Raw genomic sequence first — 14,398 nt, forward strand, 5'->3', positions numbered from 1 at the left:
ACAGTGCTTGCATTACACAGATACATTGCCAAATAAATTTGCTAAAGGCCTTAACTAACATACGCAGGAGGAGCACAAAACTACATTTCAAGAAGTTCTTGATTATTCCCCATCTTTTAAATGTTTGGCAGCGTGGACAGACTTCTTCCTAGGGGCTGCATTTGAGTTTGATGGCAACACTAAGTCACAGTGGAAGCAAGCACGAGGAAGGCGACTCGGTGAGCAGACACATTCCAGCCCATCTCCCCCCAGACCATCCAAAGACAGGACAGAGATCCAGATGCCAAGTGTCTTTCTCCAGCACCTGCTTGTGACCTTTATTCTGCAACCAGCATCACCTACTGAAGGAGGGAGGTTACACATCCTGCTTTTTACCACCCTCCTTTAGCCCCTTTCTTTTTCTTCTGCTGCTGTTTCTTCTTGGTGGCTGGAGCACCAGCGGGTTTTTGGTGCCTGGGAGGGATGACGTTGCTTGTGGCCGACACAGCTGCACCACTGCCAGGCCGAGGGGAGGTAGGTGGGCTGCTGGCAGTCCTACTGGCATCCCTGCAGGGAAGATGAGAGAGAGAGACACCACGTGGGTTCACAGCCACCCACAAGATGTGGCACTACTGCAGGAAGCTGACAGCGAAAACCAGCAGCTGCCCAGCAAGGTATGGGAGGGGACTCATGCAAGGTGATCTTAAATAAGCTTCAACATATATCAAAGGGCTGATGGATGATGGGAACATGTCTCAAAGGGCATGCAATCACCTTCGAATTGATGTTTACTACATAGTGTAAGTCCTCAACAACACAAGCAAGGCTAACTTTTGAAGACGTGTGACAGCTCACACGAGAAGCCTGTTAGCTCCCCATGCTTAGATAGAGCAAATCCAACATTCTTTCTCCCTCCTTAAGCACAAAGGCACCTTTGTGCCAGCCCTCCTCACAAACACTGCTCAAGCCAACCGTGCCACAAAAGGCTTCTCATGCTCCTGCTCTGAGACAGCTGCATAAAGAGAAACTATCAGACAGCACTGGTCCTTGCATTGCTATTATTTTAGAAGTACTTCCTTCTCTCAGACACTAGTAAGTCAGGCCTCAGACACATCAGTAAACCCCAATTCCAGCTCAAATAATCAGCATCAGCTTAGAAGGACATGTAGTGTTTTCCCAAATCATGGATAATGGGTACTTACAGTTCAGAGGAGCCAGCTGTAGTTGAACCCTGAGTCCCCTTGCCAACCTGATCCTTCTTCTTGCCCTTCTTCCGTCCACGATAGTAGGAACGCTCTCGCATTGGAAGCCACCGCTCAGGGTCAGGAGTCACCTTGGGATCATAATTCTTAGGCAGCTTTCCTGCAGAACACACAGTACCAGGAAATGAGACGGGTCAACGCACTAGAGGCATCACTAAGGGATACGTATGGGAGTCAATAGTCAGGAAGAGCAAAGAGCCCAGCAACCCACACCATCCTATCAGAGTGCTGCTCCCACTTCAGTGGAAAAATGCCTCATCCAAACAAGCTGTCACAAAGATCTGAGGGAGCCAGTACTAGCAAAGGGCTCCAGCTCCCAGGGAGCTCAAGGCTGCCTATTTGAAGTAACAGCTCCAAGGAGCTGTGCTATGACAACAGCTAGGAAATGCAACTTACCCTTCTTTTTTTTCTTCTTCTTCTTCACATCCCCTTGTCTGAAAAGCAAGAAGATAAACAGCTGCTGTGACACAGCACAGACACAGCACACAAGTCAACCAAAAACTAGCCCTGGAAGAAGCTGAACCATTCCCACCTCTCTCAAAACTTGGTCTGCTGCTACCTGAAACTCCTTGCAGCTGAAAAACAGGCTCCCTCTCCACCAGCCTGCTTTCTACAGCAATGCCCCTACCACAGTAGGAGTGGTTCTTGTGCCACACCAAAGAATGACTGTGTCAGAGGTACAGCACCCTGCTTTACCCTTGCTCTTTCTGCTGGTTGTCTCCAGTGAGCTTCCCAGCCTTCTTCCGAATGTAGGTTGCTCCATGGGAGTTCTCCAGTGCATCAACATCTACTTTCAGTGACAGTGTGTCCGAGGAAGGCAAGTGTTTGCTAAGACTGCAAGGGAGAAGTTCAGGGATGCAAACTGGCAAGCAATTAGATAAACACCCAGGTTTGGCCAGATAGCAACAGGCAACATCAGCCTAACAAATTCAGCCTGTTAGCAATGCAGACACCAGACAGGCCCATGGGGCTGGTTCCAGCTCTCTCACCAGCCTCCTACACAAGCTGGGATGAGCTGCTAAATCACCACCTGCCTCACTTTTCTTTAATATGGGGACAGAAGCAGCAACTTCCTCTGAAAGCTGCTCAGGATGGCAAAAGCAGTATGTGAACCCGATATTGTGGGTCAGTGAGAGCTTAGCCACATTTTATGGGGCACAGTCCTGCGCTACTACCACGGGTTTGAGATTCCAACAGAACAGACAGAGGAGCTCCTATTTTTGGTTCTGTTAGCAATTCTCAGAGAGAAGGAGGCCAAAGGTAAAAGGGTCCTAGATTCCACAGTAATCAAACCAACTAGGGAAATAATACAGCTCCAGACAGCTTGACCTGGATATGTAGCTGTTCTGGAGACATTGCCTGCCTTCAAGTGAAAGTGGGTCTGAATTCTCCGCACAGCTGAAATAGAAGGGGGCAATGCCCAAATGCCCCTTTCTTTGCTCTGATACGACCATCAAAAGGATACACTTTAGCTTTTTCGGGGTCCACCAGGGAGTAGGCAGAGATGAGCTGTGCCAGAGTATGCACATCTTTTGGGTTTTGCCTTTGTAAGGGAGGAAAAAAAAGAGACCAAGTTACCAAGGCACACATTCATCCTAAAGACCAGTATCACCATGCAGTGCTTCCTGCTGCAGCACAGCTGCTGTCTGTGCAGATAGGCATGTCAGTCAATGGTCTCCTCCAGAGCACATCACCAAACATCACTGGTGTGGACAAAGGGAGGTGCACACATTTCCACAGTGCCATGAAGCAGGCAAAGACAGACAAAAATCCCTCAGTCCCAGCAGCAAAGGCAAGTTAACAGTGTGCTGCCCCCCCAGTCCCATCAAACGAGTAATAAAACCTAGACATCCATGATTTATGTAGCACTAGAAAAACTGATGCATCCCAGTCCCCAAAGCAACCTTCACTGCACACAAAAGGCTTCTGGGACAAGTCAACCAGGTTTTCAAGTGAACACCAGCTATAGATCAAATGAACTATCTTTCTTCCTTCCAAAACATGGCTTTGCATTGGAGCTCCTGTGCAACAGCAACTCTAAAGGATGGCTACAAGTCAACCAACACTGTTGGACGCTGCCTAGCACTGGGCAGCTTGCAGATGTCTCTGGATGGAGACTTCCTGTTCAGAAACCACCCAACTCACTTCCAGAGCTCCTCCAAGTCGCTGATTGCTTCCTTCTTCCTGCCATGCTTTAGTTTGAAGTTGGCAGCTTCCCTTATCAGTGACAAATGGACAGGAGACTTTGGCTGAAAGACACAGCAGCCATAATTAGTTCCTCATTATCACAGCACAGAGCCCAGCTCTAGCTGGCTTTAATGCCCCGAGACCTAGCCAAGGAGAAACGAGTTACCACCCTGTCACACAGAAAGCAGACCACCTTTGCACTCTAGGATGTGAGGAAGAACTGCACGGGACAAGGCAGCTTGGTGCTAAACAATGCTTTCTAATCAGGAAGAAGAACTGATTGCTACATTTGGGCCACCTACTGCCACCAGTCCCCTGATCTAAGTGGAGCTCCCCATTTGCAATACATCTAAAATAATGAAACTGTGATAAAGCAAATCCTCACAAAACAGCTCACTGGTTTCCAAAACCCCAACTGGATGAGCTGCTGGGGCTATGCATCATCAGGAAAAGCTAAGCTGGACTAGCTAGAAAAGACTAGCTCCTCTGGTTCTGACTTACCTGGAATTGCTGATACCATTGGATAGCCTGTGTGAAGACCTCAATTGCACTGTCAATGTCCTCTTCGTGACTGTACATTGTCACTAACGCAGACACCTGCAAACAAATATTCAAGAGCAGCTTATAGCAGATCTTCACGCAAGCTGTATAGCCAGAGAGTCAGCAGCTCAATGGCAGCATTTCCTAAAATCAGTGTTAACATGAACTTTCTGCTCCATCCCTAAAAGCCAGCTGTGACACCAGGCAGGATACCCAGACAAGACCTTCCTACCCAGGTTCTTCCCAAAGAAATGTCCCCACCAGTCTTTCTCTTACAGTACAAGCTCAAGACTGCATTCACGGAAAGAACTTCCTTGTCTGGGCACTTTCTTTGCTTGCCACTGGACAGTTTCATTAGAAACCCTTTTTCTTCCCCCATGCTCTATCCCAATATCCATAAAAAAATAAAGGAGTACTGAAGAGATGACAGACACCACCTGTGTGTCTACACCCCAGCTGTAACTAGAGATGAGGCAGGGCAAGGAGCTGGTAATGCTGAACGGGCCCTATAAATTACTTTGATCATTAGCACTTGCAACTGGAACAGACCCACAACTGTCAGCCTCTCCTCAAGATGTTTACGCTGTACACTTGAGCATTTTCAAGGTCGACAAGCTTTTCCAAACACCAGATGGGGACATGCATGCACATGAGGGTGATGCTCTCGGGTTGGAACATGTGGCGCTTTCTCCCTAATGCAAATTGTCCTAAAGCTGCTTCAAAAACTTCCCAACAGTACATACCAGGGAAGCGGCTGCTCCAGTCATGTTATGCAAGTAAATCCAGGCAACACGCAGGTCTGAGGGGTTACAAGAGAGTAGGAATATAGGCAGAGAGCATCTCTGCTGACAGACAGAGTACTTCTATGGCTAAATTCAGGCCACCTGTTGCAAATTATAATCCCACCTTTGTCCAAGACAAGCAAGATGGGCTCAAAATCCCTGCAGACACTCAGGTCAAATGAAAACCACAGGGAAGAGGCAACAAGGAGCAGGCAGCACAAAGCTGTGCTACAAGAGAAAAACCTCACACAGTTCAGGCTGAGTTTTGCTTACCATACCAGGCTTGTGCTGCAGTTCTTCTATGCTCCTCAGGATCATGCAGGCTTTGGTAACACTGCCTAGAAGACGAGACAGGGAGGAACATGCTCTGAGTGACATAGCAACACTCCAACCAGCCAGTGAACTTCCAGCCAAAGGTAAACAGTGGGAACATAACAATCCTCCTCTTGGAACACCTCCCTCATTTCCAGGAATAAAGGACAAGCCTCCACACAAAAAAACTTTCTGCCCTTGCCACATCCTGCAAGGGTTCAGGAGCAAGCTTTAGCAAGCAGGGTCTTCTCTTCCAGGAGGAACTCTGTACTGCCCAACTGTATACAGGAATGGTACCATCAGGGAGCCACACACTACTCCCAAAACCCTCCTGCCCCAGAACACATTCAGCCCTATCACAAAGACTGTGGGCATCTCTGCCAGGAGCCTGTGAAGCCTGAACACCCAGACGTTAAGCTATGAGCATTATCCTGCCACAGCCATATATATAGAATACCGAACTGAAAGCATCTCTGTTCTTGACCCGTCACAACAGCGACTGCAGCAAAGATTGCCCTAAAATCTGTTTTTATCACCCCTTGTACCATTACCATGTGCAGACGCTTCCCAACAAAGTAGGACACTGGATACCTTGTGCAATTTTTAGCTGGGCCATCGTCAGCTTGATCTCAGCTGCATTGGCAGGGTGCTGGTCTGCAAAGTCCTGAGTCAGAAGAAAGAACAACTCAACATGCGTGCAGGCACCAGGCTGCTGCTCGTGCTCAGTCACAGCAAGTTGGCAAGAGCCAAAGGAAGCTTTCCAGCACAGGCAAGCTTCAGCACAAAGCCGTGGAGAGCCCCAAAGTGTGCCAGAGGTCCACCACCCTCTCAGATTTCTGTCCCAGGCCACTCACTCCCTCCAAAAAGGAGGCTGTTGCAAACTGCTTACAAGCAGAGCAGGGCAGCAGCAGAGCTCACTGCTTACCCTAAAAGTCTACTACAGCTTCACAAGCATAAAAATCAGAGGTGCAAGAGAATGATTTCCCTTTAAAAGCAGCATCATTCAGCTGGGTGTAAATGCTTTCCAGCAGCATTAAACCAAACCAAAATAAGCATAGTCAGACACCCTTGGGAATTTAAAGCAGACAAAACAAACTAAGGGGAACAGCAGAGGAGAACACAAAGCACAAGTTTAAATGGAGCTTGCCCAACCTTTTCTTAACCTACCTGCAGAAGCCCTACAGCCTTTGCATGCTGCTTCTCACGACACAGTTGGGCAGCCTGGATCAGCACAGGGAGAAGATGCTCAGGGCTCTGCGACTGCAGGCTTGCCGACAGCTTGCGGCACTGATCTGCCTGAGGAGTAGGAAGAGAGAAAACACTTTTCTCAGCCTCTGTAAGCACCTAATACAGGGCTAACATACTAGTTTTATCTGAGAAGTTCAGATGCATCTAGGAATCCCACACATCCCTTCTGTCTTCTAGTCATTTCCAACCGTCCTTCCTACAGCCACATTCAAGTCACTACACAAATGGCTGTCTGTTCTTTTAGGGACCTAAACAAAGTGGTCTTATCTTCTGCCACAGAACAGCCACATACCCATTTTTGCCTAGTCAAAGTCCTGCGGAGTAAATCTGCAGCTACTTATTGCAGATCAGTTTCTCCTACCTGGTTAGTGTACATTGCCAGCAAAGCTTTGTTGAATTCAATCGCCTGGAGCTGCTTTTTGGAGAGTTTATGCTCAACTCCTTCAGCATTGGTCAGCTTCACCTTTTTCTTTGAGTCAAAGACATTTTGGTCCTGGGAAAATCACACATCATGAGATTTTTTCACTACATTGCTTGAAGAAGAAAAAGTCTCTGGGTCTGCGATTTAACTACTGTTTAGGAAAAAGTCTCTTGGTTATCGCCCTTCTCTCCACAGAAGTAGAGATGCAGGCTCAGTAACCACACTGAAATTCTGTACCTTGTTAATTGTGATGATGTTATTTGCAATGACAGCAAGGAGTCCTACATCTGTTGGCCTGCAGATAAGTAGAAAGCACATTATTAAACAGTGGTCTCTCTACAGATGGAAGACTGAGCACTTGTTCTAGAAAAGCCCTTACTTCAACTTGATTATTTGATTGTAGAGCTGTAGAGCATCCTCTGTACGACCCTGTAGTTGCATGATATAAGCCATCTGACCATGAATAATGGCTAGTTCAGCTTCAATGTCTTCCTCTGTCACATCCTGTGGGAAAATCAAGGCAAAAAGAAAAAAAAGCTGCCATCTCACCTCTCTTTGCCTGGCTTCAGCATTTTGCTGGTAAATGTCTATAAGCTCTTTTGGGCAGCAAAGTACCCCAGCTATTACAGGTGAAGGTTGTAGCCACAGCACAACTACAAGCACATCTGGATTAAACCAGGAGAAAAGAAAGCTTCACCTTCTTCTGCAAGGATCTGAAGATACCCTTAACTTGTGCCCTGAATCTGACTCTCAGCTCGAACTGACAGTGACTGCAAATCTCCCACTTCCCACAACCCAGTCAGCATGTCCATCCCTAGTAGGGCTGGGTCCCAGCATGGTTTCAGACAACCTGTACCCATTCTGCCTGCACCAGCACAGGCAACTGTGCAAGGAGTACAGCAGCAAACAGCTTACAGTGTTAGCTACCCTTCTGCAACAACCATGATTGCTGCCCCAACCTCACAGCAGGTACCAGCAACAGCAGCAAGCTGTGCTGGGTAATACTGCACAGCAGCTTAGGCTACCCTCTGGCTACCTGCAGTACACTTTATGACTGCACCCCTGATCACGCTGGTGCAAAGCAAACGCTTTCCAGAACATCAAGAACTTACAGAGTCTTCTGACAGCGACTGGCGGCACAGCTCTAGAAGGAAAAGCAAATTGAAGAACAGAATTTAGAAGGCTTTAGGGAGAAAAAAAAATCACCTAGAAGTATGGAGGATTATATAATTTTTTCATGTATCCCTGAAACTTCTGCAGTGTTACAAGGGCACATCAGACAGCAAGTCTGAGGATGGATGGGAATCAGCATGAGGGAGAAGACTACATGATACAGAAGAAATATCAAGTGCACAGGAGATACTGTCCCTCCCAGAGCTGCTTTCTGAGAGCAGAGTCACACACTCATTTTCTCTCCTGAGCACATTTCCTTAAACCTAGCTCCTGATCTTTTACATAGGGACCACTCAGCTGCAACTGCTCACCATCTTGGGAGTTATTTTAGAGCACTGCAAGCCTGCAATATTCAGATTACACCTCACTTTATGGGGAACAATTCCATCAGTTTTCAGTACCCATATCAGTCACTTCTTAATTTTCTCATACACCTCACCAGAACATCACTTGTTTTGCTCTCCAAAGGACTATGATCACACTACATAGGTTTAAATTACACATACTTAATAAATCAGTTGTATGGGAGAGCTGCTATTCTATCATCAAAATTGGGACAGAACTGACCCATTTATCTGCAAAAGCAATTAGAACAGACAGAAGCTAAGTCTTCCTAAGGCTCCCCCCCTCCAGCCTGCTTTTTCTCTTTTCAAACACATGCAAAACCCCTTGCCACCCTATATGAAAAAATCCTCTTTGCAAAAAAGCTCATTTATTGGCTTATACTAATTTCATACCTAATTCAGATTATTAAGTATTTTTAATTTTTATAGTGTATGTTTATATATATGCATATACTAACAAAACCAGCAGTTAGAGTAGATGAAACATCATGCTTATGAGAAGAGATTATACTCCTGACTACTTCCTACTTCAAAAAAGGCATTGCACACCAACCAGGGGCTGTAAGAGACCCAGGAGATGGTACATGCCATGTGGCTCTGCAGAACAGCCGCAGAGGAATGTGTCTACAGAAACACCAGTTCTGTAAGGAACCACACAGAAACTTACAATTCCTGCTGCTAGTCAGTTTGTAAGTTTTGAAAACTTCTCTCTGACTGTGCCTATAAAAAGCAAGTAACTACTTCTATCACACAAAGCTTCCCTCTCACCTCACCATGTTTTTACCTTCCGCTCTCTGTAGTTTTTTCATTGCTTCATTCAGCTTTCCTTGCCCAATCAATGCACATGCACTGTTATAACACAGCTCGTAGGTAGCTTCTCGAAGGCCCAAATCCTCCTAGCATGAAAAGCAGACGTAACACTGCATAAACACCAACCGAGCTTACAGATTTGACAGGTAATGGACACAAACTATAGTTTTCATGCACATTCAAACTATTCCTTGCAAAGTAAATTCAGAGGCAGTTTTAAAAGGGCAAATAAGTCACAGTGCAAAGGATCTTCCCTCACACTGCACAACCAAGTCAGAGGCAATTGACATGGCAGCAATGAAACTCTAGCCTGAGTCTGGGGACTACTCAGGTTGCTAAAGACGGCAGGTTAAGAACCACTACTCTAGAGAACTAGAAAGCGTATCCGCAGCGCTGAACACAACGCTGAGCACGCTGTGCACACCTCCAAGGACAAAGATCTCTGAAGAAATGAGAACACTACAATCTGCACTTGGTCATGAACCAAAATATTCCAGGCTAGGAAAAACATAGCTAGGTGATCCAGGCAGTTAGCTTTACCCTGGGCAAGGCGGTAAAGAGACAGAGGGAAGTGCTAATCACCACAAGTGTTCTGCCTAATGCAAGCTCAGAGAAACGTACTTCCTGCTCAGTTGTGACACCTACTAGCACGAGTTTCCTAGAGATCAAAGGTGAAGTAAGACTCGTGAACAATAACAGTGTTTATTCCTCCATACAGGGAAAACCACTAGGTAATCTTCAATGCACTCAGAAGCCGTTAAGAGACAGGAACACATTTCTATCCTGTTAAATATCTACAGTTCCATATCCTTTACTCCTTGGCTCTCACTCTTACACATATACATACACACACTTACTTACTGGCATCACTTTCTCCCACGTGCTTTGTGCTGCCACAACAGCAGAGAGGTTGGTTTTCCTCTCTTCTTCATACTCATCCTGGGAGTTGCGGATGAGATCCCTGTACGCAGCCAGACAATCATCGTAACGCTCCAGCCTGTACAGCTGAGAAGGGGAAGGGATTAGCCTGCAGAACAGTATTTCCCTGTGTATGCCAGTAACTACAGCCTCCTTCCTTCCTCCCCATGGGCTGTGGGCTGCAGAGCATCATATGTTTTAACATTACTAACATCTGCATCTACCTTTAAGGGCAAACTCTATAGATTAGATCTGCAAGGACTCAAGCAATGACACCAGACACCCGCACACAAACGGCACAGTTCTTACTCCTAAAACAGCTTCTTTAAAAGCAGCAGTTTATGCAGTTTTATCCTCAAACAGCCCTCTTCCAGCTTAGATAACCTCTCTATGAGAAAGGTTAAACGGTGTTTCATGCAGCTGAGAGAAAACAGCCAATTCTTCACAAAAGTGTCCTGATCCACCAGGGAGAAACCAGAGAAGACACACAACTTCTTTTCTACTTTACTTCTAATGTCCAAGATGGCAGTTCCTGCAAACCATTCCTGGACAGGTATCTAATGCAAGCAGGGGGCTCTGCCACAAATAAACACCAGCTCTCTCCCATACTCCATCCCTCCGCCAAGTGGCTATTACCAGGCCAGACCCAAGAAGAGGGAGTCACAAATGTATTGCTTTGGTTCAGTGGCAATATGGTGATGATTCCACCTCCAGCAACAGGTATCTGAAGCTCCACAGAAGCTGGAGCAGTGGGGAACTGTATCTCTCCTTACCTTCAAGGCACAGAAGGAAATTCTGTCCCCATACTTGCCCCACATTAGAGGGACAAGGTGTCCAGCATACGGAAGGCCCACCAGGAAGAAAAGCTCGTAATTACCACTTGTCCATAAAGCTCCTTCAGTTTGTCTGTCTGCTGACTGGCACTCTGAATGGTCTTGAGAGCATTTTCAATACGATTCAGCCTGTATTCGCAGTAGGCCTTCTCAAAGGCAATAACATCACTGCAAGGACAAGACAAAGGCTGACAGCATGCACTGTAGTCTTCATTCAACAGCGTTCACCCACCTGAACACACTTGTTTAAGCAGCCCTAATTAGTCACAGACTGCTACATAACCAAAGAGCCAAACACCAGAGGTGAGCACATGATCCCAGATTACTGAATTATGTATCAGTTGAGCGCTGAAAATACCTTAAACCTACTTTGTGTTCAACAGAGAAGGAATATCAGAACTTCACCTAAACAGGAGGTTCTTTTTTGCTGGCATTTCCAGACACATGGCATTTCAAAACCCTGTTTCATACTGATTATGAGAATCAAACGCTGAAAGGTAAAACAATACCTTATGTGATTCCTTCTTAAGGAGAAGGCATATCATTACAGCAAAAGATTGCTTCTGTAAAGTTTCAAAGAGAGTCAACTCAGAGAAATGAAATGGTATGAAACACAGTCCCTCTTACAGCCTGACACTGAGCCAATGATAACATTAACCTGCTTTGAAATATCAGCCCCGCAGAACTGCAGCAAAAGGGTTTGCTGATGCTAAGATATAACTGGCTTCAAAGAAAGCTCACACCAGCAGGGAAACATTATCAAACAAGCAGAGCCTTGAATGCTTTGTGCCACTTACCCCTGAGTTACCACTTAAGCCAAAGAAAAATTAATCAGCGACTCCCTTAGTTCATAGCAGTTACCAGCTATTTCTTTGCGTATTTAAAACTATCTCTATCTAGCTGAGTACTCAGGGAGTCTGAAAATAAACAATTAAGAATTAAAGCAAAGCAGTGGGCCAGCCTCACCGCAGCACAGGACAACTTTAAGACGGGGCAAGGACCACCACTTCCCCTGCTCTGCAAGGTGCAAAGACAGACACACAGTAGAGCCAAGCTAAAGAAATTATAGGGAAAACTCTACAGCCAGTTGAATTTAGAGAAATTCCTCCTCCTCATCATATACTAAAAAAGACAAGCTTTAAAAAAAAAAAAAAAAAAAAAAAGATAAATAATCCCCTTCCACCCCAGGAAAGAAGGAATTTGTGAATACAGTAATTATGTTTTCTCCAGACGTGAACATAAACAAGGGTACATTTCACTGCACTAGTACAACACACTTTTCTGGGAGTATCTGAAATACAGATGTTGTATTTCAGTAATACACTATCTGTATTTCAGAGCATTATCTGATATACAAAAAGGTTGCTGCCAGGCAGTTCTGGGATAGCAATTTTCATCCTAGCTGTTGCACAAAGTGCCTCTTTATCAGGAAAGATAAAGATATGTCTGTTTAATGACACAAATGGAAAGCTTGGCTTATTCTCAAACATGAGTTGTCCTCAAGGTCTTGAGGAACATGTACAAAGGGCTTGCACCACCCCATAAGCTGAAGCAGTACCTTCAGGCTGGCAAAGAAGAGGACCCCAAGGAGCAGTACGAAGAGACAGCCAAGCAAAGCCAACAGCTAGCTGCCACTAGCAAGGGTTTTTCCCTTCTCTCTTCACTACCCGTGAGATCTGTCCTCTCCCCTTGTACCAGCTATGGTGCTCAACCACATCAACAAGCAGAATTAGCTCAGGAAGGTGGCTGGAAACTAGACTAGGGACAATCCCTTCAATAGCAAGATGTTAGACTGTCTTAAACTTAATCAGACCACCTCTGACACCCAGAACAAATCACTGCTTCACTGAGAAGCCCAACCCCAATGACTCTAAGCACCTCCTACTCTTTATTTTGTCACCTATTAGTCCCCCCCCGCTGAAGGTGCAGCAGGTTCTCAAGGACATGTGGTTTCATATTTTGTAAAGTACAGCAAGACACAACTCACCTGGTTAACACTTTCGTATGGGTGTTGATTACACTGAGGGCTTCCTTGAAGTTCCCGTTCTGGATAAGACACACTACTTTACACTGAAGTGCAGTCACATCATCTTTGCTGATCTGCAGTACTGGAGAGGAAAACAGTTTCAGCACAACAATCTAACTCATTATCACACACACACTAAAGCTTTGCAAGAGCCAAATGCTGTTACAGTTGCAAAACCCCATCATAGAGAGCAGTTACGCCAATTTAAACGGGTCCTGGCATGGCTCACCTTGGCTCAGATCGTGAAACAAATCCTGTCAGGATAAAGGATCCAGTACAAATACTGAACTTACCCAAAGCGACTGCTGTGTTTTGGAACACAGCTGCACCAAGGGAGCTGTACACACCAGGACAAACCTTTCACTGGCGTTTCACTACCAGGCAGAGAACACAGTGCCAACACCTGAGTGCCACGTAAAGCGCGTACAGGAAGAAAAACGCCGGACATACAAGAACGATACGGCTCGACACAGGCAGTCATTTTATATGCTAATACTTTGCCAAAGGAGGCAGTGAGGGAGATCTAGGAGAGAGAAACTTGCCCACAGCGTGCTTTATACTGCAATCCCATTCCGGATACCAAACTATCACAACGAGAGCAGACTTACTCCCGGCCAAGTTACCACTCCGGGTCAGCTGTCCCTCCTCACGCCACCGCTCCTCCTGCTCCCGGGGAAAACCCCTCCTTCCTCCCGCCAGCCAAACCGCAGGAAAACCCGCCGGTAACCGCGGGGCTCGGCCCACCGCACGGGCTGCGTCACGCTGCCGCCGGTCGCGGTTCCCGGGCGGCTGCCCCGCTCACCTCCCGCGGCACAGTACGGGCTGCGAGGGGAGCGGAGCCCGCAGCACGCAGGCGGAAACCGCCCGTTCCGCACCGCGGCCGCGCCCCCGCCACACCGACCCTTGCACAAGGCCGAGCGCACCGCGGGAAGCGACGCGTGAGGCGGGGGCCGGGAACGGCCCGGTGCGCGGCCCGCTCGCTCGCTCACTCACTCTTATTAACGGACTTGAGCGCGCGGGCGAAGTCGCCGTTCTGCCCGCAGCGGTTCACCTCGCTCCACAGCGCCGCCGCCGCCCCCGACCCGCCCGCCGCCGCCGCCGCCGCCGCCGCCATCTTGCAACCGGGAGGAGAAACACGTCGGGACGGGGCGGCACCGGCGGCTGCCCCGGAAGCGGAAGGGCCCCCCCGGGCTCCTCCCACAGCCCGCCGCCTCACACCGCCATTGGCGGCGGCTGCCAGCAGCGTGCAGCCGCCTCACGCAGCCACCGGCCGCCCTCCTCCCCACAAGCGGCGGGCGGCGGCCGCGGCGCCCGCAGGCTGAGCTGCTGCACTGCGGTCCTCTGCGTTCCACACAAACTTTTATGTGCGACGCTGTGAAAGAGTTGTGTGCACGCATTGCTCAGCTCTGCTCACCTTCCAGTGTTACAACTGAAGAACTTTTAATACCTTCATCGACTTTTTTCCCCCCAAGAATAAACTAAACTAAAAAGTCGACAGACGTGACCAAAGAGAGAGTGTGTGGGGAGGGTAAAGGAGGTATTTGCCCTCTTGGAAGGATTTTC

General features: G+C 47.4%; 1 protein-coding gene across 1 annotated transcript; it reads right to left on the minus strand.

Moving 5' to 3' along the window:
- Positions 1-283: 283 nt before the first annotated feature.
- On the minus strand, positions 284-14,029 carry SRP72 (signal recognition particle 72). The gene is made up of 19 exons (XM_030493068.1): positions 13,829-14,029; positions 12,797-12,917; positions 10,854-10,977; positions 9,920-10,063; positions 9,033-9,144; positions 7,844-7,875; positions 7,111-7,235; positions 6,969-7,026; positions 6,672-6,803; positions 6,230-6,358; positions 5,654-5,726; positions 5,024-5,088; positions 3,930-4,025; positions 3,387-3,490; positions 2,707-2,784; positions 1,938-2,075; positions 1,638-1,675; positions 1,182-1,341; positions 284-546 (listed from the first exon to the last, which is right to left on the minus strand). The coding sequence occupies exons 1-19, from the start codon at positions 13,947-13,949 to the stop codon at positions 372-374; spliced, it is 2,025 nt and encodes a 674-aa protein (XP_030348928.1). The 5' UTR covers positions 13,950-14,029; the 3' UTR covers positions 284-371.
- Positions 14,030-14,398: the final 369 nt, after the last annotated feature.

This window comes from Strigops habroptila, chromosome 7 (genome assembly GCF_004027225.2).
Source record: "Strigops habroptila isolate Jane chromosome 7, bStrHab1.2.pri, whole genome shotgun sequence".
Lineage (NCBI taxonomy): Eukaryota > Metazoa > Chordata > Aves > Psittaciformes > Psittacidae > Strigops > Strigops habroptila.

Excerpts from the sequence above, each read along its gene's own strand:
- SRP72 (XM_030493068.1), bottom strand. The coding sequence starts at position 13,949 with ATGGCGGCGGCGGCGGCGGCGGCGGCGGGCGGGTCGGGGGCGGCGGCG. Across the intron at positions 5,727-6,229 it reads AGGCTGTAGGGCTTCTGCAG|GACTTTGCAGACCAGCACCC; the intron begins GTAGGTTAAGAA and ends CTTCTGACTCAG. Across the intron at positions 5,089-5,653 it reads CCAGCTAAAAATTGCACAAG|GCAGTGTTACCAAAGCCTGC; the intron begins GTATCCAGTGTC and ends CTCGTCTTCTAG.